The sequence below is a fragment of the Oryx dammah genome, unplaced genomic scaffold, assembly GCF_014754425.2.
Source record: "Oryx dammah isolate SB20612 unplaced genomic scaffold, SCBI_Odam_1.1 HiC_scaffold_2, whole genome shotgun sequence".
NCBI classification, from domain to species: domain Eukaryota; kingdom Metazoa; phylum Chordata; class Mammalia; order Artiodactyla; family Bovidae; genus Oryx; species Oryx dammah.
In genome coordinates, this window is record NW_024070186.1 from 8,065,292 (window position 1) to 8,093,100 (window position 27,809).

Consider the following 27,809-nt stretch of genomic DNA (forward strand, 5'->3'; position numbering starts at 1 on the left):
AGGCCACATCTTGGATCACTGCCCAGGTCTAAACCAGTTTCTAAATCTGTAACTGATCAGCTCCTTGCTGACCACAGCCAAGAGTCATCACGGCTCAGGTCTCCCCGGTCTCCTACCACAGACGTTTTTCACCTTCATCAAGAATGCTTTTCTTCCTCCCATTCAAATCCTCCATTCTCCTTCATTTTCAGTTTCCTAATATTGGGCTTCCACTTCCACCATTCAAGGGAAGCGTTTTAGTGAAGTCGTTACTGATCTTTTCCAGTAGACTGGGTAACTACAGTGTCTGGAACCTTCTGACCTGTTCTGGGTGACCAGTAGTTCCCATTTAGAGAATTTAACTCCAAAAGCAAACAATGACTGAAAAAAATAAAAAGTAGTTTTAGCACCCAAAGTATGGCACATGATATGGGACATATGCTATTCTGGGAAATACATACATGTTTAAACTCATTTTTCTTAACAAGTGTTTTTTGTATATAAATACAGAAAGAGCCAAGAACTGTCTGTCACAGCCCACGCATCACCGGCACAGCATTGGATACAGTTAACGTGCTCATGTGGGGCAGACTGGGCCACTGTGACACCACGCTGGTCAGCCCCAGCCTGGCAGAGCTCGCCAATACCACGCCCTACACCCACCGCACCGTAATCACGGCATTTGTGTTAGGGTTATTTTCTATTGTTTTAACCAGAGAGGCAATGCGGCATAGTGGTTAACAGCATGGACTCTGGAACCAGACTGCCTGGGCTTGAATCCTGGCTCTCCGATTTCCTGAGTGTGTGATCTGGGACGAGTCACTTAACCTCTTGAGGTGTCTGTTTCCTCACTTATTAGATGAGGACAGCAATACTACCTGTTTGACTAATCGGTTAACATATGTCCGGTGCGTTTACTAGCACATGACGTATAGGAAACGCTATGAACATCAACTATGACTAACATACTAGATGAGTATTTAATCCTCTATGGGGATGCCTCCAACTATGGTCTCCCTTAATGGCTACGTCCAAAAGCACTTTTCAGCTTACAACTTACTTGACACTGTGGACCACTTCCTCCTCCTCAGAACTCTTCATCTGGACTCCAAAGACCATCTTCTCCTGGTCCTCCTCCTATTCTTCTGGCTGCTCTTCCTCAGTCTCCATGGGCGCTTCTTCTCCAATCCCCGCCACCCAAAGGTCAACTCTCTCTTCTTCCCATGCTCACTCTCTCCATACCCATGGCTTACAACAGCGCTTTCTGAACTTTCATTATGTGCGTAGCTTCACCACAATTTTTGCCATTCCCACAAGTCACATGTATTTTATTTTCTTAGTATTTCTTTTTTACTGGGCTCACTTGGCCTAAGTGGTAACACCCGTGATATTATAAGTTTGAAGTACAGCTTATGTTTTTCAGACATTTTAGCATATATTCCTATTAAAAATTTTCTATCTATGTAGTACTTTAAATGGTCTCATAACCCACTGTAGCAAACCATGACTAAAAATGCAGTTAAGACTCTCAAATCCCTCCACGCTGGGTCACAACTCATAGACTTCTAGACTTTCCCTGTCTACCGCTACTGGATCTTAACCAAGACGTCCCACAAGCCTCTCAGATTTAGTGAGTTCAAAATCAAACATCCTTTTCCTCAAGAACAAATGAAACCACGTTCCTTCTTGTTTCTGTATGTTACCAGTAAACTGCTCTACATGCCACCTGGTTACCCAAATCCGGAGGTCAATCTAGACTCCCCAGTCTCCTTCAATATTCCTAACCAAAGTGACCACAAAGTCCTGCCATTTCAACTCCTCTAGGAAACCCAAATTAGCACACATACAACTCTTCGTGCCCGGGGCCACTGCCCTGGCTGTGGCTTCATCTCTTCTCTGAACTACTTGAACAAGCAGCCTCCTAACTGGTGACTTGCCTTTGATCTTGGCATCCCCTAAAACTCTGATCAGAACATTTTACACTTAACTCTAGCTTCTCTTTATCTTCAGAATAAAGACCAGACTCCCTTCGAAAGCACGGAAGACCTTTTGTGGTTCTGTTCCTGCATTTCTCTAGTCACTCCATGACATAACGTAGAAGCTAGTCCTACCCAGCTGCCTGTCATTTATAAACAAACCTCATCTGCAACCAGACTGCCTACCAGACCTTAGTACTCGATCCCAGGAAGCATTTCCTGAACTTCTCACTACCACCAAGTTTATTTTTACACCTCTTCTCTGTAAGCCCTGAGCATCCTGCTCACATCATTTTGACAGCAATGTTCACAGTTTGGTCATTGACGATCTCTCTCTGTAGGTTCACTATGGGTCCAAACGGTACATTGTACATAAATGCATCTTTATTCCCTATCTGTTTTCCAAATTCACACACCCCAAAGTAGAAAGCTTTGACAAATCCACCTGCCAACTGTGCTGTTACCTATTTAATATTTTGATTTAGAATAACTCAACTTTCAACTTAGATATAAACTTGTTTTAATAGAAAATATGTTATCACCAAGAAATCTTATGTTTGATAGAACAGAATTTTTTTCCTGATACAAACTAAAATGAATATACTACAAAAATTTAATACAAATGTAAAGGACCTCTGATCCCATCAGTTATGATGAGCCAATGGGGCATTTCATGACTGCAAAACAAAGTGGATGCTAAAATTTTTTTTTAATGTTACTGAGCTCACAGAAACAGGGAACATTTAAAGTCACTTTTTCCCCCCAAAGCAACAAACTTCTATCTAGAAACGGAACCTGACAGTCAAGATGACAAGAACAACATGGGACACGGAGCCATGGGCCAGAAGCAAAGTGAGAGACTGAAAGGGGGTCCCACAGACAGCTCACAGCCAACGCTGACACAAGCCCTATCAGAAGGAAAGTATCCCAACTCAGACTCTCAAAATTCCCACAGAGAAAGAGCAATCAAGGAAGAGCTCATAACTGAAAATCTCCAAGCACAGGAGGTGACAACCCACCGTGAGGGAGATAACAGAAAAAACAAGCAATAAATTTAGATCCCTAAGGACATCAGACATGGGGGTCGCCAGTCTACAGAATATCTACAGATTCCAAAAAATGAGCAAGCAACAGGAGACAAAAAAAATGACTGTGTATAGCTAAAAAGAATGGAGTGATACTTTTAGAAATTAAAAGTGTAATTGTTAAAAATAAAACAGACGGATTGACGAGATCATTAGACACCGTCAAGAAAACTGATGAAAAAGAACATGTGCCTGATGAAATTATCCAGCATTTTAAGTTCTGCCAAAGACACAAGGAAGTTAAAAATATAAAAGATGAAAAATAAATGATCTGCTAACACATACATACATACATATATCCACTTAAATCTTGGGAAGGAGAAAGTAGATAAAATCAAAGAGAAAATGTTTAAAGAATACATGGCTCAGAATCTTCTAGACTTCATGAAAGAGTATTCTGAATCAAGAAACACATGTATTCAAAATAGGATAAATAAAAAGTAATCACTATCTAGACTCAGATGTAAAGGTGTAATCTCAAAGACAGAAAATTCAATGCAGCGAGAAGAAAAATAATATTTTCTTCAAATTACCATAAATAAAACTGGTAGCAGACTTTACAAGTAGAATAACATCTTTACACGTGAACAGAAAGCAAAGCATCAACCTAAGAACTGTGTACCTATCAAAATTCTCTCTCAAGAACAAGGGTAAAATAAAACTAATTGCAGATTAAAAAAAGAGTTGACTACCAAGAGACTTGAACTAACTTCTAAAAATACCAATTAAAAATCATAAACTATCTGACTGTATTAAAGAAAAATCTAGTAATACATTCTTAAGAGACACCTAAAATCTAAAGACATAAAAAAAGTGACAGGAAAATGAAGAAAAAAGGTTAATCCATGTAAACTACCACCAAAAGAAAGGCGGGACAGACAAAACAGATCCTAAGACAAAAAAGAAAACAAAATTAGGCATAGGAAGAACCAGAACATAACAGAAAAGCGTCAACCCACTAGGAAAACAATGCTTAGCTTCCAAGTATCAGATAAAATAGTCTCAAAATACATAGAAGTAAAACTGATAGAACTACAGAGAGTCTGTAAGAAGGTAACAGTGGAAGATTGAAACACATCTCTCTCATGCTAGAGCAAACAAATGAAAATTAATATAGACAACCAGAAACACAATTTTTAAGTTTGATCTAACAGATACATAACTAGAGAAATATAATCTCTTCACAAGTACACACAGAACAATTATAATTCCCTATGTACAAAGCCATAAAGCAAGGACAAACAAATGTTTTAAGAAAAATACACACTACATTCTCTGACAACACAACTAAGAAATGAACAACAAAAAGGAAAATGAAGAAATATTTGGAAATTTTAAAACACATATTTTAAAGAAAACTCTCAAACACATAAGTCAAAGAAGAAATCAAAATAGAAATTTTAATTTTGTTTAAATTTAGAAGTTAATCAAAGTGGCATAAATTAAACTATATTATATAAAGCAAAAATGAACTCTGAGGAATTACATAGCTTTACATGCTTATAGAAGAAAATCGGAATGGCTGAAAAGCAGTAAGCTAATCATGCAGTTTAGGTTAAAAAATAAAATCAAAGAAAAATTTTTTTATCAACCGTTTAGAAAAACCTTTGTTATTTTTATCAATTAAAAATAAAGTGTGCCTCTGGTGAGGATTATATCAATAAATATTTACATGCTCAAAATAAACTAAAAGAAGAAAAAGGAAGCAAATCATAAAGGAGAAAAAAACTAAAAATATAACAGAACAAAATATTAATAGACCAAAAATTCATCCTCTGCCAAGATTAATAAAATAGATAAACTTTTGGCAAAATTAATGAAAAAGGTCACACACAAATAATATCCAATTTGAGAAAGGGAAGATGACTACAAATAAAAGATTAAAATGGGAATTAAGACAGTACCATGAACCTGATGAAAATAAATAAATTTGTTGAAAGAACAAATTTCTAAAATTTATCACACTGTAAATCAACTATATTCCAAAAAAAATTAATTTAAAAAATAAATAAAATTTACAAAACTCACTAAAAGCCAAAAAGCTGAAGCCCTATTACTATTCAATTGCTAATTACTACTAACTTATCAACAATTTACAATCTTTTCACACAAAAAATTAGATCCAAATGATCTCACAGGTAAATGCCACCAAGCTTTTAAGAAACAAGTTACTCCAATCCAAACTGTCCAGAGAACAGAAAAAAATGAATCACTGTACCTGGCATAAAGCAGTGTAACCTGAACACCAAAATCAGACAAGATAGTCAAGAAAAAAAAAAAAAGACAGGTGATTTCATTCATAAACAGATGCAAAAATCTAAATAAAATACTAGCAAACTTCATCCAGTTCACAAAAAGACAACCCATCAAGGTCAACTTACATCTATCTTAAAAACAAATGTAAGAGAGAATTAAGAATTTTTAAATATATAAATTGGAACCATTACACTTAGTGTATTAAAGGAGAAAATCCACAAGATACTGTCAACAGATGCAGAAAAGCATGTGACAAAATAGGCAAATGATGACCTCCCTAACTTAGTAAAGACTGTCCACAGAAACTCATAACAAACATTTTTAAGGGGAAAACATTCTTTTTAAAATCAGGAACAAACATGTATGCTCACTCTAAATCACTTCTAATGAATAACCATAATCACATCCATCAAACATAGATCTAGAAGTGTGCCAGCATAATAAGAAAAAAAAAAAATTAAGGAAAACTAATTGGAAAGGAAAGGAGAACCAAAAGCGTCACTATTTGCAAGTGATATAATTATCCACATAAAAAACCCAAAAGGATTATAGAAAATCTATCAGAATAAATGTTTATCGAGTGGATGACTAAAGTTCAATGTAAAAAAATCCATAAATTTCTATTAATAAACAGGAAACAGAACCTAAAAAGCATCATTTGTAACAGCAACAAAACTCCTAGAAACATCAGAATCAACATTTAAAAACTGTTAGATCTGTAAGGAAAAATTGACAAAACTGTATCAAAAGTCATTAGAAACCTCAATAAATGCAAATACATACCTCAAAATCTTAAAAATTTTAAGATTAAAAAAACTGATTTTAATCATTCCAATTCATGCCCAAAAAGCTTTTTCTGCCATATGACAAGATGATTCTTACAAAAACAGCTAAGACTCAAGTGCCCCCAAGACATCAAGATGTCAGGTGAAACTACAGCATTAATAATCATGACAGTGTGCTATCAACAGATAGACAGGTGGACAAGTGGTACAGAAAGGAGACTCAGAAACAGATCCATGCATATAGAAACTAAACATGTAAAAAAGGTGGTTCAGATCACTGATGAACAGAGAGCCAATTCAATACATGGTATGTGGTCAACTGTAGCCACATGGAGGGAAAAATGAATGTGGATCATTAACTCACACCATCTACAAAAATCAGTACCAGATGGATTACCAACTTAAATGTTAAAGGCATCATTTAAAAAATTTTAGAGAGAAACACAGGAGAACGTCTTTATGATCCCAGGGCACTGTAAATTTCCAATTAGATTACATTGAAATTAAGAACTTCTGTTCACCAAAACACACCATAAAATGCAAAAAGACCACGAACTGGAATAAGGTATTTACAATGTATATACCCAATAAACGATTACTGTTACCTGTTACAGTTTTAAAAGAGAACCCAACAGAAAAGTGGGTGAGAGATATGACCAGGTATTTGTGTGTGTGTGTGTGTGAACGATCAATTTCCTTTTTGTGAATAAAAGGGAGATAGATGGTTCACAGACAAAGGAAAAGATGTTCAAAGTCATTAACAATCAATAAATGCACATTAAAACCACAATGCACATTTCATATCCATTTGGCAAATATTAAGAAGTTTGACAAGTAACAAGTGTTGTAAAGGATATAGATCAACTATAACTCTTATTAACACAATGCTAATCAAAGTATATAAATTGACAAAATAGCTCACCAAAGCATAAGCTGGTACAACTTCAGAAAACTATTTGGTATCATTTTATAATTGAACATTCATACCCCCATAGTCCAGCAATTCCACTTCTAGTAAATAGCTTACCACAGTGGTACTTCAACATTCTTTTTACTCATGAACCACAATAAATGCTATTAAAGATTACACTCATACTTTAAAATTACATCTAAAAAATTTCAGTCCTAAGTTTAATTGCAAAGGATGAATTGCTAGAGTATCACAGTAACATTTTAAAATAACAGTGACATATCACTGGTTTAAAATGTTGTAATTATTACGGCATAGAGTTCATCAAAAGATAACTAGTATATATACTGATGTGTGTATGTGTGCACTCTAAGTCACTTCAGTTGTGTCCCACTCTTTGTGACCCTATAGACAGCAGCCCGCCAGGCCCCTCTGTCCACGGGATTCTCCAGGCAAGAATACTGGAGTGGGTTGCCATGCCCTCCTCCAGAGGATATGCCCTACCCAGGGCTTGAACCTGTGTCTCTTACACTTCCAGCATTAGAAGAGATTCTTCACCACTAGCATCACCTGGGAAACCCTATATATGCTGATAATTAAACATAAAAATTACAGTTTATTGGAAATGCAGCTCTTGAGGACATGGAAAGTGTCTGCATTTTAAAAAGTGTTTCCTAATACTATAGCTGCATGTATTTTAAATTATCCTTTTGTTCCATGGAGAGTTTTTCAATTGGGATGTTACCCTGGTAAGATTCCATGCAAGTAAGCGGTATGCCTTCCTAATTTAAGGCAGAAATGCTACTCTGAAGGGGGAGGTGGGCAAGTAGAGCCAAGAGGAAGTTTCTATCACAGGCTCCAGGCATTACCAGTTTTAGCAAAGGATACACGTAGAATTTAATGATATACAAATTGATTAATATCACTTGTGCCCAAATACCCCTCAGAAAATCTTTATTACTTCCCTGGAAGGCATATATCCCAGTGTGAAAAGTAGAGAAATTCTTGCAACTGTGTACCAGAAGAAATATATAAGAATCTTCAAAACAGCAAAACCTAGAAACAACCAAAATGTTCATCAATAGAAGAATGCATACACCATGTTATATTCTCCAACAGAATATTACACAGCCATGAAAATTAATGAGATGTCTATCTGAATATCAGTGACTCTCAGAAACGTAACATTGAGTGAAATAAGCCAGCCCAACAAACTGTATCCAGTATTCCTTTTTTAAAATTCAAAAACAATAGAAACCACACAATATACTGTTGAGGGATATACACATATTTGATAAAATTATTTTTAAAATACAAGAAATGACACATAATTCAATAAAAGTCACCCTGGGGATGGTAACATTCAAAATCGGTCATTTTGATTCTTGGATTGAGTGGTGGGTTGAGAGGCGTTCATTTTATTGTCTTGCTTCACAACTTGCATATATGTCACATATATTTTGAAAGCATTAAGTAGTACATTAAAGAGGAAAAACGATTTTTTAAAATCCATTCATCATATGCAAAAAATAATTAAATCATCTCACCTGCCACTAGAGAGGTACATCTAACATACCATGGAAATCTTTATCTTACATCAACCATAGGAAGTACATTAGGTACAAAATACATGTTCACTGCAATTAATTTTATGAGAACCAAATGAGATAAAAGATTGAGTCAGCACTGAGAGAGGAACCCACAGGCTTTACACAGGACTAGAGCAGAAGCCAAGGTGGCCGTAAGCAAATTTAACTGCGAGTTAGTTATAAGGAAGGTGGTCAGTAAAGAAGAGGCAAAAATGTAAGTCAGGTAACATAAAGGGTTTAGCAATAGTGTGAGGAAATGGGTGTTTCCACTCTATACCAGTCAGAGGGATGAGTCAGTGCAAACACTTTGAGAGCTTCTGTGATATTTGGTTACACTGAAGATGCATATATCCTACTATGCAGCAAAATCCACTATTAGGTCTATTTTCTCAAGAAATTTCCAAACGTGTACACAAAGCAGACAAATACAAAGATGTTCAAGGCAGGACTGTTTTTAGAGTCAAAAACCTTCAAAGTCCATCAGTAGGAAAACAGATCAGTAAATTACGGTATATTCATACAATGGAATTCTATACCAGCAGTTAAAATGAACCAAACACAATTATCCAATTTATTCACATGTAAATCTGAAAATGTGATGTTGATCGAAAAAAGCAAGCTGCAAAAAGACACATTGTTTAATACTATTCAACACTATATATTGTTTATGGATTCACCGTGATCAAAGTATAAAATATGCAAGGAGATACACACAAACCTAAACACGGTGACTACCTCTAGGAAAGGAGGGGCGGGAATGAGAGCACCTCCACATTTTGCAATTTTAGTTGTTTTAAATTAAAAAGAGGATCTGAAGTAAATTCGGCAAAATAATTACATCTGTAAATCTCAGTCATGAATTGGTTAGATCCCACTCTGTATTCTATGTGTGAAATCTTCCAGAAATTGAAAAGAAACAAAATCCCACAAAATTAGGCAAGAGTAAGAAAATTGAGCAAATGAACAGGGAGAAACAGAGACCAAAAACGCAGCCCTTGAGCGCAGAGCACGAACCTTTGAGCAAGAGCAGCAGCTGGGTTTCTAATGTGTTTCAAGTTTCCTTCCCTGTGAAGCCTTGTAATAAATCCCATCTCCCTTAGGATAAAACGCAAATTTCCTGCAATACAAAATGTACCTAACCAGAGCTGTAATTATGAGAAAATTGCTCCCAAAGGAGGATTGAAACCTGTAAGCTGTCTACCTTGTTTCCATCGCCAGGACCCTGGGCAGACACCAAGAGAGGTCATTTATGTGGACGCCACAAAACACTTATGTGAACCGTTAAGTATCATCAAGAACGCCTAGGATTGGCTGGAACGTATTTGCCCAGCTGTCGCGTGTATATATATATTTTAGAAGGAATATGCCATCGAAGATCTTTGGGCATCTTACGAGGCCTCTAAAAATGGTACGCCACACGGGTACCAAACAACATTCACCAACGCCTTAGCTCCATTTTTGGCCCCTGGCCCCTTATTCCGTCCCCACAACAGGCTGACTCGACAGGCCACACTGGACCTCCTAAACACTACGGAGCAGCTAGCCGGACCCCCCACCCCGGCTGTCCCCGCCTCTTCCCATTAGCGATGGGAGGTGGGGGGAGAGGATGCTCCGAAGAGGCGCAGCCAGCACTGCGTTCAAGTCTCCCTCCCCCGACCCTCTCCCCGCACTCGGCAGCCATTCTCTCGAAAACAGGTGGCGCATTTGTAAAGAACGCAAAACACGGAGGAGGGGGGCGTGCAAAAACGTTCACCAACACTCGAACGAAAACCCGCACCCCGGAGAGCACGCACTCGCGAGGACCCAGGCGAGCGGGGAGACACGCGAGGACGCACCCCCGCGCGGGCGCTGCTGCAAGGGGGTGGGTCACGACTGCAGGCGGAGCGGCCACGCGCGCGGTGGGGGGTTGGGGAGGCAAGCACCCCAAGAGAGGGGCTGTGACACCAAGGCGGGGTGGGGGGGCGAGCACCCCCAAGACAGGGGCTGACATCAAGGCGGGGCTGGGGGGCACCCCAAGAGAGAGGCTGTGACACCAAGGCGGAGGGGGCACCCACACAGCCGGAGCGTCCACGCCCGGGCCGGGAAGAATCGGCACGGACACAAAGGGGTCGGGAGGAGAGATACCTCGCGTGTCCACGCGCGCTCGGGCCGTCGGAACCCGCCAAGCTAGCGGGGGTGTCACCCGCGCACCGACGGCGACGAGGGCGCGCGGGCGGCCGGGGGACGCGCACAAACACAGGGGCTTCTCCCACCCTCGCACAGGAGCCCCGAGGGACCCACACTTGAAGAACAGGGAAACCAGACAAAAGAGACACACCTACTGGGGCCGACGACAGCGGCCACACACACATCCCGAACCCGCACCATCCGCCCCCATACACACACTACAGGCACCACAGCCAACGACGCGGGGCGACGCGCACACACCCACACTCACCACACACCCACGGAGGGGGTGTGGAGGGCCTCTCGCCCCGGCCATCTCGGCTGCTGCGCGACAAGCTGACACATCCGGCAGCCCCGCCGCGCGCCAGGTGTGCACTCACCGGGGCTCGCAGCCCGCGAGCCTCGGACGCTGGCAGCCGCCGCCGCCGCCGCCGCCGCCGACGCCTCAGGCTCTCCACGTCAGCCGCCGGGCGGGCGGGCGCGAGCGGCCGGGCGGCGGCGGGAGGGCGAGGAACGTGCGTCACGTGAGCCGCAACGCACATGCGCCGTCGAGCAGGCCCCGCCCCGCCCCCCGCTGCGAGCCCCGTTTCCCCCCCGCTCACCCCCGCGCTCTCGAGAGGCTGACTGACCTGAGTCGCGGTGCGCTTGCGCGCGGGCAGAGTTTCCGTGGCAACCGGGCGGTTCGTGGTTTGTCCTCTCCCGCCCTCGTGCGGCTGCCGGAGTCCGCGCCTGCGCCGAGGCCTCGGCCCTGAGGTGGCCGAACGTGCGGCTGGGGGAGTCGGCTCTTGGAGGACCCAAGGTCTAGGGCTACCCCGCAGCCCGGGGGGAACTCGAATGAGAAAATCGAGCTATGAGACGGCAGGGCCCAGTTCTGGGTGTCGAGCCCCAGGCGGGAGGGCGCTTGGGCGCAGGCCCCCCATCCGTCCTTGCCCTTTCTTCCCTGTTCTTACGGAGGCGAAGCCTGCAGAGTTGGGGTGGCGTTCAGTAGCCCCCGACCCCGCTCTCCCCTTGCCTCCCCCCACCTTCCACTGCAGGAGGTGCGCGCGCTAGCCCGTGTGCTTGTGTGCGCCTGCACGTGAGGTTGGGGGGCTGGTTGCTCGTGCAGGCAACATTTGGGTGCTTGTGTGCACCTGTGCAAGCAGGTGTGTGTCGGATTTCACTGCGCCGGTATCTCCTGTTTGGTTTACTGGAGAAACGCAGAGGCTGTGCCCATAGCAAAGCGGTGAGATTATAATAGACCCATAGTGAAAATGAGTGGATAACTGACAGATGACTTGTTTTTGTTTTCCCCCACAGAATATCTAAAGCCACGGGGAAAATGGTGGAAAATTCACCGTCGCCGTTGCCAGAAAGAGCGATTTATGGCTTTGTTCTTTTCTTAAGCTCCCAATTTGGCTTCAGTAAGTACTCCCCTGATGGATGGCCAGGGCCTTTCTGTGATGTTCAAGGACAAGGAAATTATTCCGTTTGTTAGTTGAATGTGTATACATGAACTGTGATTCTTTCAACCTTTGTCTCTTTTTGAGAAAACCTGAAGAGACCTCTTGTCTCTTCAGCGTGTTCTATATGCCAGACATGAGCCTGAAAGATTTAATCTCAACAAATCTTTAAAAATGCCTCACCAGGAAGGATTGCAGAGGAAATGAAACCTGATCCCTGCCCTTAAGAAGGTCTTGGTTTTGTGGACAAGATAGAGGATTAAATCTCAGTTAATACACTGTGATACGCGCCTTGGGAACCTAGTGAAGAGATAAGAAATCAAAATGGAAATTCAGGGAATTCCCTGGCAGTCCGGTGGTTAAGACTCTTGTGCTCTCACAGCCAAGGCTCAGGTTCAATTCCTTGTCAGGGAACTAAGATCCCACACGGCACTGAGGCAGTACAGCCAAAAAAAGAAAGAGTTAATTTTTCTCCCAGGGACTTTATCTTCAACAATAAGGAAGAAGTGGGAAGGCCTTGAAGGGAAGCATGGTGAGGTTTGGAAAGGAGTAATCTGGTCTGGCCCCAGTGCAGCTGTGGGAGTTTGGGAGGACCAGGAATCAGGCTCCAGAAGTCAGGTGCACTTTACATCCTGATCTCAGTCAGTCTTCATATGGTCCCATTTTACAGATAAGAAAGCTTGTTCTCTGAGACACCATATTCCCAGAGTCATACAGCAGGCCTCATGTCTCTCCCCAGAAGGATCTGAGAATTAGGGAGAAAAGTGGGTGTCCAAAACTTTTTAGAATTTTGTGGAAACCAGGCAGATGGAGTGGCCATGCTTCTGAACCCTAACTGCATCAGTATAGCCAACCAAGCTGTTGCCTAGGGCAGTCTATGAAGAAGTTATAGCTTGAGTCCAAATCCTGACTCCTCGACAGACTTGCTTCGTGGAGGACTGTTTGCATCTTCGATTCTTCAGATGCTTTATCTGTGGAAGGGTGGTCATGTCTATTAAAAGCTAAGGAAGCATAAGATAGTCCTGTCAGATAGAAATTGTCATTACAGTCCTCATTTGCAGATGACAATATTGAGCACACGGGGCTTAAATAATGTGCCAAGGTCACACCACTGGTAAATAATAAAGCTAAAATTTCTACGCCGGCACACTGGGTTGATGTCATTGTGCTGCCTCTCTATGTCTGTTGTAAAGATAAATTGCCATCATGTATGCAGAGCACTTAAAAGAATATGTAGCGTAGGAACAGTAAGTACAGCTTTCCCCTGCAAAACTAGAGGTGGCTTGGACGGTAAAGAATCTGCCTTCAATGCAGGAGACCTGGGTTCGATCCCTGGGTCAAGAAGATCCCTTGGAGAAGAGAATGGCTTACCCACTCCAGTATTCTTGCCTGGAGAATTCCATGGACAGAGCAGCCTGGTGGGCAAAGAGTCAGGCACAACTGAGCAACTTTCAGACACACGCATTCTTACGAAACCTTGGAGAGCCCAAGTGGTATAAAATGAAGGGCACATTTGCTAACACACAAAAGTTGAGCTCATGCACTCAATTTGATAAAGATACTCAGTTCAGATAAAGATGCTCACACAGTTCAAAGCTGTGGCGGCTTGACGCTAAGATGCTGAGTGTAGCCCTGGGGAAGGAGCTCGGACAAGCCACACTCCCTGCTCTGGGTGCGAACTGCTTCTACCACAGCTTCCTGCAAAACAGATGCAGAAAAGGTTTTTAGTAAAAGCAAAAATCCTCTTCAGATTTCCTCTGGTTAAAGAAAACATACTACTGTAGGTCTTTGCTAAGAGCAAAATAGCTTAAAGTGGACTTTCAAAAAGTGGGGGCTACCTGTACTTTACTGGAGTGGGTCGCCAAATTCCCTTCTCCGGAATTTCCTGACCCAGTCATTGAACCTGGGTCTCCTGCATTGCAGGCATATTCTTTACTATCTGAGCTACCAGGGAAGCCCAATTAAACATTAGCTTCGACTCTGATTGTTATCATCAACATCATCATTTTTGCAAATCTGTGTTCTATAGAGTATTTGAAGGATTAGAAACTATACAGATAAATAAAAGCAATGACTTGAATAAGACTTTAACTCCAACAGGACCAACAACCAGAAATTTTTTTTTTAATTGGAGACTAATTACAGTATTGTGGTGTTTTTGCCATACATTCACATGAATTGGCCATGGGTGTACATGTGTTCCCCATCCTGACCCTCCCTCCCACTCCCTTCCCATCCCATCCCTCCGGGTCATCCCAGTGCACCAGCCCTGAGCACCCTGCCTCATGCATAGAACCTGGACTGGTGACCTGTTTCACATATGATAATATACATGTTTCAATGCTATTCTCTCAAATCATTCCACCCCGCCTTCTCCCACAGAGTCCAACAGTTCTTTACATCTGGGTCTCTTTTTTCTGTCTCACATATAGGGTCGTTGTTACCATCTTTCTAAATTCCATATATATGTGTTAATATACTGTATTGGTGTTTTTCTTTCTGACTTACTTCACTCTATAATAGGCTCCAGTTTCATCCACCTCATTAGAACTAATTCAAATGCATTCTTTTAAATAGCTGAGTAATATTCCATTGTATATATGTACCACAACTTTCTTATCCACTCATCTGCCGATGGACATCTAGGTTGCTTCCATGTCCTGGCTATTGTAAACAGTGCTGTGATGAACATTGGGGTACATGTATTTCTTTCAATTCTGGTTTCCTTGGTGTGTATGCCCAGCAGTGGGATTGCTGCGTCATATGGCAGTTCTATTTTCAGTTTTTTAAGGAATCTCCACACTGTTCTTCATAGTGGCTGTACTAGTTTGCATTCCCACCAACAGTGTAAGAGGGTTCCTTTTTCTCTGTACCCTCTCCAGCATTTATTGCACAACCAGAAATTAATTCCACAAATTTTTCTTTTATGCTTACCATGTGCTGGGCACTGTTACTGACCAGAGATGAGCAGAACAGCCCCAGATTTCCTGCTCTCAGAGTCTGCATTCTGCTGGGAGGGAGATGGTCAATGGGCAATTTACATAAGTAAAACATATAGAATGTCAGATGATAATGTGTACCTTGGGGAGAAATTAAGCAAGAAGGAGGGTAAGGAATGGAAGCAGCTTGCTGTTGTAAGTACAGCTGTCAGGAGGTGCCTTACTGACAGATGAGTTTTAGACACACAAAAAATGAGAGTTGCCGTGGCAATGTTGAAAAAGAGCCTCTCAGACAGAGAACAGCCAGTGCAAAAGCCTAACGATGCCAGTGGTTTGAAGGAATTGATGGAAGTCATTAAACCTGAGACAGTGAGGCAGAAAGTAATCAGGGAGGTGAGAGGCCAGTACCCACCAGTTTTAATAAAACATAGTGGTAGGTGCACAGGGGTTATATGAGTCTGTATGTATGTTGAAATATTTACTGAATTTAAAAGGTAATTGTAGGAACTTCCCTGGTGGTCCAGTGGTTAAGAATCCTTCCAATCCAGGGGACAATCCCTGGTTAGGGAATGAAGATCCCATGTGCCACGGAGCAGCAAAGCCAGTGCACCTCAACTAAGACCCAGACCAGACAGAGCCAAATAAATTAAATAATTAACTTAGAAAAAAAAAAAAGCTAATTGTCTTAATCTGTTTAGTCTGTGACCAGGTAGCTTAAACAATAGACATTTATTTCTCAGCTCTGGAGGCAGGGAAGTCCAAGATCTGGATGCCAGCATAGTTGGGTTCAGTGAAGGCCCTGATACGGTTTGACCATCACTTTCTTGCCATGTCCCCACAGCCCTGATCTCTTCCAGGTCTCATGAGAACACTAATCCCATGATGGTGCCTGTCCCTCACGACCTCATCTATACCTAACTGCCTCTCAAAGGCCCCACCTCCAAATCCTCCACATTGGGGATTAGGGTTTCAAGGTAATCATTTAGGGGGAGGGGCACAAATATTCCACCCATAACCATAGTTGTAGACTGTGGTAATGGCTTTGAGGAAATAAAGAGAAATGGCAAGGGAGTAAAAGGGTGTGGTGTGCAGGTGGGACATAGCTGGAAGAGCAAGCGACTGGGGAAAGCCTCTCTGAAGGTGACATTTGAGCCAAGATGGGAAGCAAGCTAAGGAACCAAATGCGTTGAAAGTCGGAGGAAGAACATTTCAGGCAGACAGCGCTCACTACAAGCTCAGTTACCCTGCGTCTGAAGGTTGTGTGAAGTGCAAACATGAGACACTGTCTGGAGCTGAAGCGTAGTATGTGAGGACTGGACCTTGGAGGGGCAGGCAGGAGCCTGGTCATTCTAAGTTCTTGCAAAGCCTAGGAAGGACTTTGGATTTTATTCTAAAGCCATCAAAGTTCAAAAACTGGCAAATAATGCTGTCTGATCAGTATTTGGGGGAAATCTCACAGTGCAGTGTGGAGAATCTCTTCAGGGTTGGAATTACCAGACCCCACTCTGAAAGCCTGGGAGTCCTCTTTGCTTGTACTTCTCCTCCCCCACCTTGTTCATCTGCTCCTGCCATTGTGGTTGCTGGGGTCTCTCCTCCTCCACAGAAACATCTTAGACGCAGCTCTCACAGCAGCGCGCTTGAGATCCAGGCCTGAACTCCCCAGATGAAAACCTCTGGAGCCTGAGTGGTTATTTCTCTTGGTGTGTGTGTGGGTCGGTGCGTGCTCAGTCATGTCTGTCTCTTTGCAACCCCATGGACTGTAGCCCGCTAGGCTCCTCGGTCCATGGGATTTCCTCGGCAAGAGTACTAGAGTGGGTTGCCATTTCCACCTCCAGGGGATCTTCCAGAAATATTCAATTATCCCCCTTGCCCAAAACATAAAGTTCACATTCCTTGCCCACAGTCTTCCATGATCTGGGACCTGTTCACATTTCCAGCTGGTTTCTCACCGCTCAGAGCCTCCCACCGTATGCCCCAGTCACTCCAAGCTGCCTGGGGTTCCCCAGATACGTTGCTTCCCCTTCATGCTGTTAACCAGTGCTCTGACTCCTGCCAGTGAGTCCAGGGTGAACACATGCCTGAGTTCTTGTTCCATCTCAGTAACTGTTAGCTTTGAGACCTTGGGCAAGTGACTTTAATTCCCCATGACTTAGTTTTTTTCATCTGTGAGTGAGGAATAATCTTGGCACACACTTCAGAAGGGTCTGGGAGGGATCACATAAGACAGTGCTCAGGAGGTTCCTGCCACTGCATCTGGCTCATTTCTGTCTCCCACAGGACTTGTGAGGATAGACACCATGTCTCATTTTTTTTTGGAGCCTTGACCTTTTGATAGCACCTAGCATATAGCAGATGTACAATAAATTTAATTAGTTAAACTAAGCAAGTTATTTCCTTTTATGAATTTGCCTCATGTTTTTGCCACTATTTGTATTTCATTAACCTTGAAAACTTGAGTTGCAAGCCCGATCCTTTCCAGCTTTTCATTCTGCCATCCACCACCACTCTCTCTTTGATTCCTGACACTCTCGCTGCAGCTCGTGGCCAGGAACACCGTTTTCTCGTTATTAATATTTTCTTCCTTCCTCACAACTGCAAGCCCAGCCATTAGCATTTTCATCTGCCTAACCCCCATTCATCCTTCAGGCCCCAGCTTAATGACTTCCTCCAGGAAATCTTTCCTGTCCATTAACGTCACTTCCATCACCACCACCGTGGGCTGAGGGCCTCCCTATGTGCTCCCGCATCATCTGTTACGTGTTCATTAGCCCTTATCACAGTGTATTGAAAATAGCAGTTTATTCATCTCTGGTCCTCTGCTTAGGGAGTGCAGAGGCCATCTCTTTTGGGTTCACCATTGTCTCTCACACTTCTGACATACAGAATTCTGTAATACATATTTGTTGAGAAAAATGTTAATCTTTCATCATGGTTGAGACAGGTGGTTTGAAATTTGTCTCTGTCACTTGAGCAGGGCTTCCCTGCTGGCCCAGATGGTAAAAAAATCTGCTTGCAAAGCAGAAGACCTGGGTTCGATCCCTGAGTCAGGAAGATCCCCAGTGTTCTTGTCTGTAGAATTCCATGGACAGAAGAGCCTGGTAGGCTACAGTCCATGGGCTTGCAAAGAGTCAGACTTAATGATAACTTAATGACTTAATGATAACACTTTAACTTACCTTGGGCAGATGATGTAACATGTCCAAGATTCCAGTTCCTCATCTGTAAAACTAACATAATACCTCCTAGGATTGTTTTGAGGAAATGAAATAATACGTGTAAAGTGCTCAGAGGGCTTTCCTGGTGGCTCAGTGGTAAAGAATCTGCCAGTGCAGGGGGCCCAAGTTCGACCCCTGGGTTGGGAAGATCCCCTGGAGAAGGAAATGGCAACCCACTCCCGTATTCTTGCCTGGGGAAATCCCATGGACAGAGGAACCTGGTGGGCTACAGTCCATGGGCTCTCAAAAGAATCAGACATGACTTAGCAATTCAACAACAATGACAAAGTGTTTAGAAGTGTGCTTAGCCCACAATGAGTGCTCAGAGTTTGGCTGTTGTTGTAACAGGTACAGCAGTAAGGGCCACAGAAACTTGACGTGGCAATAAGACTGCTCTAGGAGATAAAGCATGTCATGAATCAGAACAGGGTAGATAAATTCACCTTTACGCCACTAATTGTAGTTGTTTCAACCCTATAGGAATAAAGTGTAAAATACCTACTACATATAAAGAAAATTGCTAGGTGCTATAAGAATTACAGCAGTTCTTAAGGCATGATTTCTGCCCTTAAATTGCTTAAAATAGTATGAGTTAAGATATATTTTTGTAAATAGTATGGGTTAAGTGTGAATAGCACGAATTAAAACATCAGTTCATTTGCTCAGTCATGTCCGACTCTTTGCGACCCCATGGACTGCAGCATGCCAGGCCTCCCTGTCTATCACCAACTCCTGGAGTTTGCTCAATCTCATGTCCATCAAGTCAGAGATGCCATCCAACCATCTCATCCTTTGTCGTCCCTTTCTCCTCCCACCTTCAATCTTTGCCAGCATCAAGATCTTTTCCAGTGAGTCAGTTCTTCGTATCAGGTGGCCAAGGTATTGGAGCTTCAGCTTCAGCATCAGTCCTTCCAATGAGTATTCAGGACTGATTTCCTTTAGGATGGACTGGTTGGATCTCCTTGCAGTCCAAGGGACTCTAAAGAGTTCTCCAAGACCACAGGTCAAAAGCATCAATTCTTTGGTGCTCAGCTTTCTTTATGGTCCAGCTCTCACACCCATACATGACTGACTGCTGGAAAAACCATAGCTTTGACTACACAGACCTTTGTCAGTAAAGTAATGCCTCTGCTTTTTTTATATGCTGTCTAAGTTTGTCATAGCTTTTATTCCAAGGAGCAAACATCTTTTAATTTCATAGTTGCAGTCACCATCTGCAGTGATTTTGGAGCCCAAGAAAATAAAGTCTGTCACTGTTTCCATTGTTTCCCCATCTATTTGCCATGAAGTGATGGGACCGGATGCCATGATCTTAAGTTTTTTGAATACTGAGTTTTAAGCCAGCTTTTTCACTCTCCTCTTTCACATGAGTTAAGACATACTTGTTTTAAATAAGATGACTTGTTTAGTGGGTATAGAATTTCAGATTCACAAGATGAAAAAGTTCTAGAAATATGTTTAACAGCAGTGCAAATATATTTAACACTACTGAACATTACACTTGATTCAAATGGTAACTTTTATGGTTTTTTAACCACAGTTTTTTAAAATGACTGATAGGTCTTGCCTGGGAAATCTCAAGGACAGAGGAGATGGTGGGCTACTGTCCATGGCATCACAAAGAGTCAAACACAACTTAGCAACTGAACAACAACAGCACACAATCAGGCAGATTATGATTTGGGAAAATAGTTCTTGATGGAAATGTGCCATCATAAAATGGAGAGGAAAGTGACCTAGCAATAGGGAATATAGGATTTTGTAAGAAATTAAACTTTGTGTATAGAGTAATAGTTGTAGATATTGAAACAATAAAGTCCATGGCTAAAGGAAAAAAAAATGACTAGTAGAAAGTAATCGTGCAGTGTTACAGAAATGGTACAAATAAGGAGGAAAAAATCATTTCTCAGTTAAGCAACGTTCAAAGGACCTTTTTTTATTTGAATATTGATAAATCGGATGCATGCCTTACTGACTTTTTTTCCTTTTTTGTTTTCCCCCTCTTCTGCAGTACTGTATCTTGTGTGGGCTTTTATTCCTGAATCTTGGCTAAACTCCTTAGGCTTAACTTATTGGCCTCAAAAGTAAGTTTAATATATTTCTTAAATAAAGTGAGATTATATCAGTGCTGTTTTGAAGGATAAGATTTTTCCTCAAGACTTTTTCAAATCTTATGTTTATTCTTTTAAGATCTGTACATAACCATATAGAAATGTAAAGTTTTTAAAAAATCATTATTGATATGTTTCTGCTTAAAGATGGTGGGCTGAATGCACATTTCTATCTCCACTTCCTCCCAAAATCTTGATAAAATAAACCTATAATAAAAAATAATTGTTAAAATATAAACCCACAGGAGCAAATAAAGGGACAGGAGAGATGTATCAATAAAATCTGGGAAGTGGATTGCAGACAGGTGGAGAGGTACCTGACTTAATTCCCACTGTCCCACATCAGTCATGCAGGAGGCAGCCAGAGTCTCTGTGCCCACAATACAGAGGCCCAGACATTGGAAGTGTGGGCACCTCTTTACACTGTATTTCTGGTCCAGGCTGAAAACAGTGTTTAAGGAGCATTTGGCCCTCCAATCGTCCTCCTCAGCCTTTAAAGCTGAGAGACAAACCCTCCCCTGCAGAAGGAGTTTTACACTCTGGAAAGACTGACTTGAGCCTGTAATCTGGGGTACTCTTAAGTCTATGTAGGCTCCTTACTGAAAACAGGAATAAGTGAAGATCTGCTTTGCTGAAGTGTGAGTCCTCCTGAGCACCTGTCCTACCTCCCACCTCCTCCCAGCAAGGTCGGAGCGTCCTCCCTGAGAAAGCCAGCCAGCTCAAAGGCTATCTCATTTCTGAAAACGAGAGGTCCTCCAGTGGAATGGCCAGGTCTCCCATAGTGAGGGTCATCAGTTGGCCATTCCAGTCCGCATATGCACAGTGCTTCCAATTAACTTCTTAGTGCTTCATCTATACTTCTTTAATATTTCCCCCCACACGTCTTCTCCCATACTTCATATGTAAATGTGAGTGGACCACTAAAACTTACCAGACATGAAAAGAAAGCCTCTAAAATGAAATAAAAGAGAAAAAGCAAAAGAAACTTGAAAGAAATGGAGATACTGCAAAGAACAAAAGAAAACGTTAACAAAATCCTCAGAGATAAGGAAAGAGTATAACTATGAAGCAACAGGATGCTATAAATAAGGAATGTTCAGAGAATTACTGCATAGAAATTATAACTATGATAACCAAAATTAACATTTTAATTGAACATTTAGAAGAAACACTGAAAGTAATCTCCAGAAAGTAGAATAGAGTATAGCAAAACAGAAAATAGAGACAAGATGAGAGAACCAAAACAGCAAAAAATCCAAGTCTTAGAAGTTCCAGAAAGAGAAAATGGCAAGAAAGAAATAAATTATACACCAGTAAAACGTGAGAGCATTTGACATGCTTAAATGTATCAAGAGGCATATTAGAATCTGTCAGAGAATTTGAGGATTGATTATTGATAGGTACATAGGAAACCAAGCAAACAGACTAAAAGTGGTAATTACTACAAAAAATTGTACAAGACATAAAATAATAATACATTACGGTGCTCAGTTGCAAACATTATTTATATAAACATCTTCATGTCCATATTAGGAAGTTCAGAGAAAATATCTGAATTTGAAAACAAATCAAGAAGCAATGATATGAATATATTGTATAGAAAAGTGGAGGTAAACGCCAAAAGAAACGGCTCCCGTGCCCCAGAACAAGAGAAGCCTGCTTTCCACAACTGGAGAAGGGCCAAGTGTAGCAATGAAATCCCACCACAGCCAAAAGATAAACTTTAAAGTGTAACAACTTGGTGATGAACTCTTGAGAACTGCAGATTTTGTGAGCTCTGTTGCCTATTTTAATATTCTCTTCTGCAGGTATTGGGCCATTGCTCTGCCTGTGTACCTCCTCATTACCGTAGTCATCGGTTATGTCCTCTTATTTGGAATAAACATGATGAGTACCTCTCCACTTGACTCCATTCATAATATCACAGGTAAATTTATATCCAAGGAAAGCGCTAGGGGAGGCAGGAGGGGGTATTAACACTTTTATCGAGAGAAGCGACCAAAAGCAGGTTATGGCAAGTGCCACACGCAGTCGCAGTAGAAAGAACCTGGGAGAAGTAGACCAAGTTACACCAAAGAAAGTGGTCACAGGGCACAAATAAGCTTTTGTGAAAACACTGTTTAATAGCACTATTCAGTTCAGTTCAGTTCAGTTCAGTCGCTCAGTCGTGTCTGACTCTTTGCGACCCCACGTATCACAGCACGCCAGGTCTCCCTGTCCATCACCAACTCCCGGAGTTCACTCAGACTCACGTCCATCGAGTCCGTGATGCCATCCAGCCATCTCATTCTCTGTTGTCCCTTTCTCCTCCTGCCCCCAATCCCTCCCAGAATCAGAGTCTTTTCCAGTGAGTCAACTCTTCTCATGAGGTGCCCAAAGTACTGGAGTTTCAGCTTCAGCATCATTCCTTCCAAAGAAATCCCAGGGTTGATCTCCTTCAGAATGGACTGGTTGGATCTCCTTGCAGTCCAAGGGACTCTCAAGAGTCTTCTCCAACACCACAGTTCAAAAGCATCAATTCTTCAGCGCTCAGCCTTCTTCACAGTCCAACTCTCACATCCATACATGACCACAGGAAAAACCATAGTCTTGACTAGACAGACCTTAGTCAGCAAAGTAATGTCTCTGCTTTTGAATATACTGTCTAGGTTGGTCATAACTTTTCTTCCAAGGAGTAAGCGTCTTTTAATTTCATGGGGGCAGTCACCATCTGCAGTGATTTTGGAGCCCCAAAAAATAAAGTCTGACACTGTTTCCACTGTTTCCCCGTCTATTTACCATGAAGTGATGGGAGCGGATGCCATGATCTTCGTTTTCTGAATGTTGAGCTTTAAGCCAACTTTTTTGCTCTCCTCTTTCACTTTCATCAAGAGGCTTTTTAGCTCCTCTTCACTTTCTGCCATAAGGGTGGTGTCATCTGCATATCTGAGGTTATTGATATTTCTCCTGGCAATCTTGATTCCAGCTTGTGTTTCTTCCAGTCCAGCGTTTCTCATGATGTACTCTGCATAGAAGTTAAATAAGCAGGGTGACAGTATACAGCCTTGACATACTCCTTTTCCTATTTGGAACCAGTCTGTTGTTCCATGTCCAGTTCTAACTGTTGCTTCCTGACCTGCATACAGATTTCTCAAGAGGCAGGTCAGGTGGTCTGGTATTCCCATCTCTTTCAAAATTTTCCACAGTTTATTGTGATCCACACAGTCAAAGGCTTTGGCATAGTCAGTAAAGCAGAAATAGATGTTTTTCTGGAACTCTCTTGCTTTATCCATGATCCAGCAGATGTTGGCAATTTGATCTCTGGTTCCTCTGCCTTTTCTAAAACCAGCTTGAACATCAGGGAGTTCACAGTTCACATATTGCTGAAGCCTGGCTTGGAGAATTTTGAGCATTACTTTACTTGCGTGTGAGGTGAGTGCAATAGTGCGGTAGTTTGAGCATTCTTTGGCATTGCCTTTCTTTGGGATTGGAATGAAAACTGACCTTTTCCAGTCCTGTGGCCACTGCTGAGTTTTCCAAACTTGCTGGCATATTGAGTGCAGCACTTTCACAGCATCATCTTTCAGGATTTGAAACAGCTCAACTGGAATTCCATCACCTCCACTACCTTTGTTCGTAGTGATGCTTTCTAAGGCCCACTTGACTTCACATTCCAAGATATCTGGCTCTAGATTAGTGATCACATCATCATGATTATCTGGGTCATGAAGATCTTTTTTGTATAGTTCTTCCGTGTATTCTTGCCACCTCTTCTTAATATCTTCTGCTTCTGTTAGGTCCATACCATTTCTGTCCTTTATTGAGCCCATCTTTTAATGACATGTTCTCTTGGTATCTCTGATTTTCTTGCAGAGATCTCTAGTCTTTCCCATTCTGTTGTTTTCCTCTATTTCTTTGCATTGATCACTGAAGAAGGCTTTCTTATCTCTTCTTGCTATTCTTTGGAACTCTGCATTCAGATGCTTATATCTTTCCTTTTCTCCTTTGCTTTTTGCCTCTCTCCTTTTCACAGCTATTTGTAAGGCCTCCCCAGACAGCCATTTTGCTTTTTTGCATTTCTTTTCCATGGGGATGGTCTTGATCCCTGTCTCCTGTACAATGTCATGAACCTCATTCCATAGTTCATCAGGCACTCTATCAGATCTAGGCCCTTAAATCTATTTCTCACTTCAACTGTATAATCATAAGGGATTTGATTTAAGTCATACCTGAATGGTCTAGCGGTTTTCCCTACTTTCTTCAATTTGAGTCTGAATTTGGTAATAAGGAGTTCATGATCTGAGCCACAGTCAGCTCCTGGTCTTGTTTTTGCTGACTGTATAGAGCTTCTCCATCTTTGGCTGCAAAGAATATAATTACTCTGATTTCGGTGTTGACTATCTGGTCATGTCCATGTATAGAGTCTTCTCTTGTGTTGTTGGAAGAGGGTGTTTGCTATGACCAGTGCGTTTTCTTGGCAAAACTCTATTAGTCTTTGCCCTGCTTCATTCCACATTCCAAGGCCAAATTTGCCTGTTACTCCAGGTGTTTCTTGACTTTCTACTTTTGCATTCCAGTCCCCTATAATGAAAAGGACATCTTTTTTGGGTGTTAGTTCTAAAAGGTCTTGTAGGTCTTCATAAAACCGTTCAACTTCAGCTTCTTCAGCGTTACTGGTTGGCGCATAGACTTGGATAACTGATATTGAATGGTTTGCCTTGGAGACGAACAGAGATCATTCTGTCGTTTTTGAGATTGCATCCAAGTACTGCATTTCGGACTCTTCTGTTGACCATGATGGCTACTCCATTTCTTCTGAGGGATTCCTGCCCGCAGTAGTAGATGTAATGGTCATCTGAGTTAAATTCACCCATTCCAGTCCATTTTAGTTCGCTGATTCCTAGAATGTCGACGTTCACCCTTGCCATCTCTTATTTGACCACTTCCAATTTGTCTTGATTCATGGACCTGACATTCCAGGTTCCTATGCAATATTGCTCTTTACAGCATCGGATCGTGCTTCTATCACCAGTCACATCCACAGCTGGGTATTGTTTTTGTTTTGGCTCCATCCCTTCATTCTTTCTGGAGTTACTTCTCCACTGATCTCCAGTAGCATATTGGGCACCCAATGACCTGGGGAGTTCCTCTTTCCGCATCCTATCATTTTGCCTTTTCATACTGTTCATGGGGTTCTCAAGGCAAGAATACTGAAGTGGCTTGCCATTCCCTTCTCCAGTGGACCACGTTCTGTCAGACCTCTCCACCATGACCTGCCCGTCTTGGGTTGCCCCGCAGGCATGGCTTGGTTTCATTGAGCTAGACAAGGCTGTGGTCCTAGTGTGATTAGATTGACTAGTTTTCTGTGAGTATGATTTCAGTGTGTCTGCCCTCTGATGCCCTCTTGCAACACCTACCAACAGCCACAAGTATGTAATGTGTTCCCTGGCAGCTCTGCCTGGGAGAAATTTCTGTCATCCTAAACAGGCTGTGTGGATCCAGGAATGACAAAAGGGGTCCCTGCAGACTCTGTCTGGGAGGAAGAACTTGGGTGGCAGGGGGAGGGTGTCCTCGGGGTCACTGTGTACCCCAGACACCAGTTATGTGGTCAGAAGAGTCACAGGTAACGTACTATGTTCCCTGCATATTTGGTTGGAATTACAGCAGATAGACAGTTTGTACAAAGAGGGGAAATTATGAAGTTTGTATGAAGGATTGTACCCAGTAGTTTCATAGTTTTGGGGTGTTGGTGTAATTCTGTTCCTGTGAGCATTGTGCGATGGGACTTGAATCATCATTGTACAGTTGAATGAAATAATAATTTCTTATCCAAGTTAGAGGTTGCAGAAAGTACTTCGCTGGTTTTTATTCTAATTGGGACATTTCTTCTAAAAAGAGGATTTAAGGGGTCTTCTAATTACATCATACATGGTATTTGTCCTTATCCAAACGTTAGCCCAGTATACTACATGGTGGGTCTCCACAAGCACAGAGACTGTTGAAGAGATTACTTGGATAAAACAGAGCCTTTTGTCTTCTTCTTACAGATAACTATGCCAAAAACCAACAGCACAAGAAAGACCAAGAAGAGGCCATCCCAGCACTAAGAGATATTCCTATTAGTGAAGTAAACCAAATGTTCTTTCTTGAAGCCAAGTAACTTTACACCAAAAACTTAATTGTATGTGGACTAATACCAAACATTTATTATAAATTTTTGACATAAAGATTTCAACCATACTAATTTAGACTGTCTTTCTGATTAATATCCAGTGTTAAAAAAAAAGAAAGGTTGAACTTCTTTTATATTAAGTTCTAATAATATTATAAATGTTATTAAATGGTAGTTACTAATGGACAGAATAAATACTGCATTCAGTTCAGTTCAGTCGCTCAGTCGTATCCGACTCTTTGCGACCCCATGAATCACAGCACGCCAGGCCTCCCTGTCCATCACCAACTCCCGGAGTTCACTCAGACTCACGTCCATCACTCCGTGATGCCATCCAGCCATCTCATCCTCTGTTGTCCCCTTCTCCTCCTGCCCCCAATCCCTCCCAGCATCAGAGTCTTTTCCAGTGAGTCAACTCTTTGCATGAGGTGGCCAAAGTACTGGAGTTTCCATATGGCAAAAAGGCATTCATATTGTAATTTTCAAAGGGCAGTTGTATCCTCCCCACTGTTTGTTCTTCGAAGCCCAGAATTCAAACTCTCAGACTTTGGAATGTGTCCTCACCATCAGATATGTGTCTAAGGGACAACTATGTGGGTGGTCAGGGAGGGCTGCTGAGAGGAGACAGTTGGAGTTGAGATTTGATCAGTAGAATCAGTGGCCATTTATGAAGATGAGCAAGGCAGGAAGGAGCTTTCTGTACTGAACAGCCAGGGCAGAGGCCTGCCGGTTGAAGGAGCTTGGTGTGTCCTACGGCCAGTAGGGGGCCTAGTAGTTGCTTGCTTCAGGAGGGTGTGAGCATTGTGTGGGCCCACGTGAGACGTCAGGTTTACCTGTCACTTTGATGGGCGTGAGGCACTTTAGATACTGAGCCATCGGAAGGTTTTAAGGAAGAGTGTGACATGACCCGATCTGTGTCTTTAAAAGCCACTGGGGGGAAGTCCCTGCAGTCCTGTGGTTAGGACTCTTGCATTTTCACTGCAAAGGGCGCAGGTTCAATCCCTAGGGAACTAAGATCCCACGAGCCTCAAGGCCCAGCCAAAAAATGTGTATATATATATATATATATAAAAGCCACTGGGCAGTGAATGGAGGGTGGATTCACAGGGGGACTTGGCATGGGGCAGGACTATGGACGTAAGGAGACTGGTCAGGAGGCTGTTGCATTAGCCCAGGCAGGCAGTGCTTGCAGAGGGGTGGCAGTGGGG

At 42.3% G+C, this 27,809-nt stretch overlaps 2 protein-coding genes across 11 annotated transcripts in view; one reads left to right on the plus strand and one right to left on the minus strand.

Moving 5' to 3' along the window:
- TTC3 (tetratricopeptide repeat domain 3) overlaps positions 1-11,209 on the minus strand; it is a 129,488-nt gene extending 118,279 nt beyond the window's left edge. For 3 of the 7 annotated variants that reach the window (XM_040264149.1, XM_040264113.1, XM_040264095.1), the window contains exon 1: positions 11,127-11,209. The gene's annotated coding sequence lies outside the window, so the exon portion shown is untranslated. Of the gene's footprint in view, positions 1-1,039; positions 2,918-11,017 lie in introns of those variants that run through there. The other 4 variants (XM_040264140.1, XM_040264103.1, XM_040264077.1 and 1 more) reach the window with 2 other exon arrangements.
- A 106-nt stretch (positions 11,210-11,315) lies between these two features.
- Positions 11,316-26,820, plus strand: LOC120880642 (phosphatidylinositol glycan anchor biosynthesis class P). 4 transcript variants are annotated; one of them, XR_005725080.1, is made up of 6 exons: positions 11,339-11,545; positions 12,043-12,146; positions 15,966-16,098; positions 20,351-20,423; positions 22,259-22,377; positions 26,477-26,820. XR_005725080.1 is itself a non-coding variant. In XM_040264168.1 (5 exons), the coding sequence occupies exons 2-5, from the start codon at positions 12,065-12,067 to the stop codon at positions 26,587-26,589; spliced, it is 387 nt and encodes a 128-aa protein (XP_040120102.1). In that variant the 5' UTR covers positions 11,316-11,545; positions 12,043-12,064; the 3' UTR covers positions 26,590-26,820. The 4 variants fall into 4 exon arrangements, 3 of the variants coding, with proteins under 3 accessions (XP_040120102.1, XP_040120095.1, XP_040120110.1); XM_040264168.1 differs by lacking the exon at positions 15,966-16,098 and having other exon boundaries at positions 11,316-11,545; XM_040264161.1 differs by lacking the exon at positions 15,966-16,098 and having other exon boundaries at positions 11,543-11,783.
- Positions 26,821-27,809: the final 989 nt, after the last annotated feature.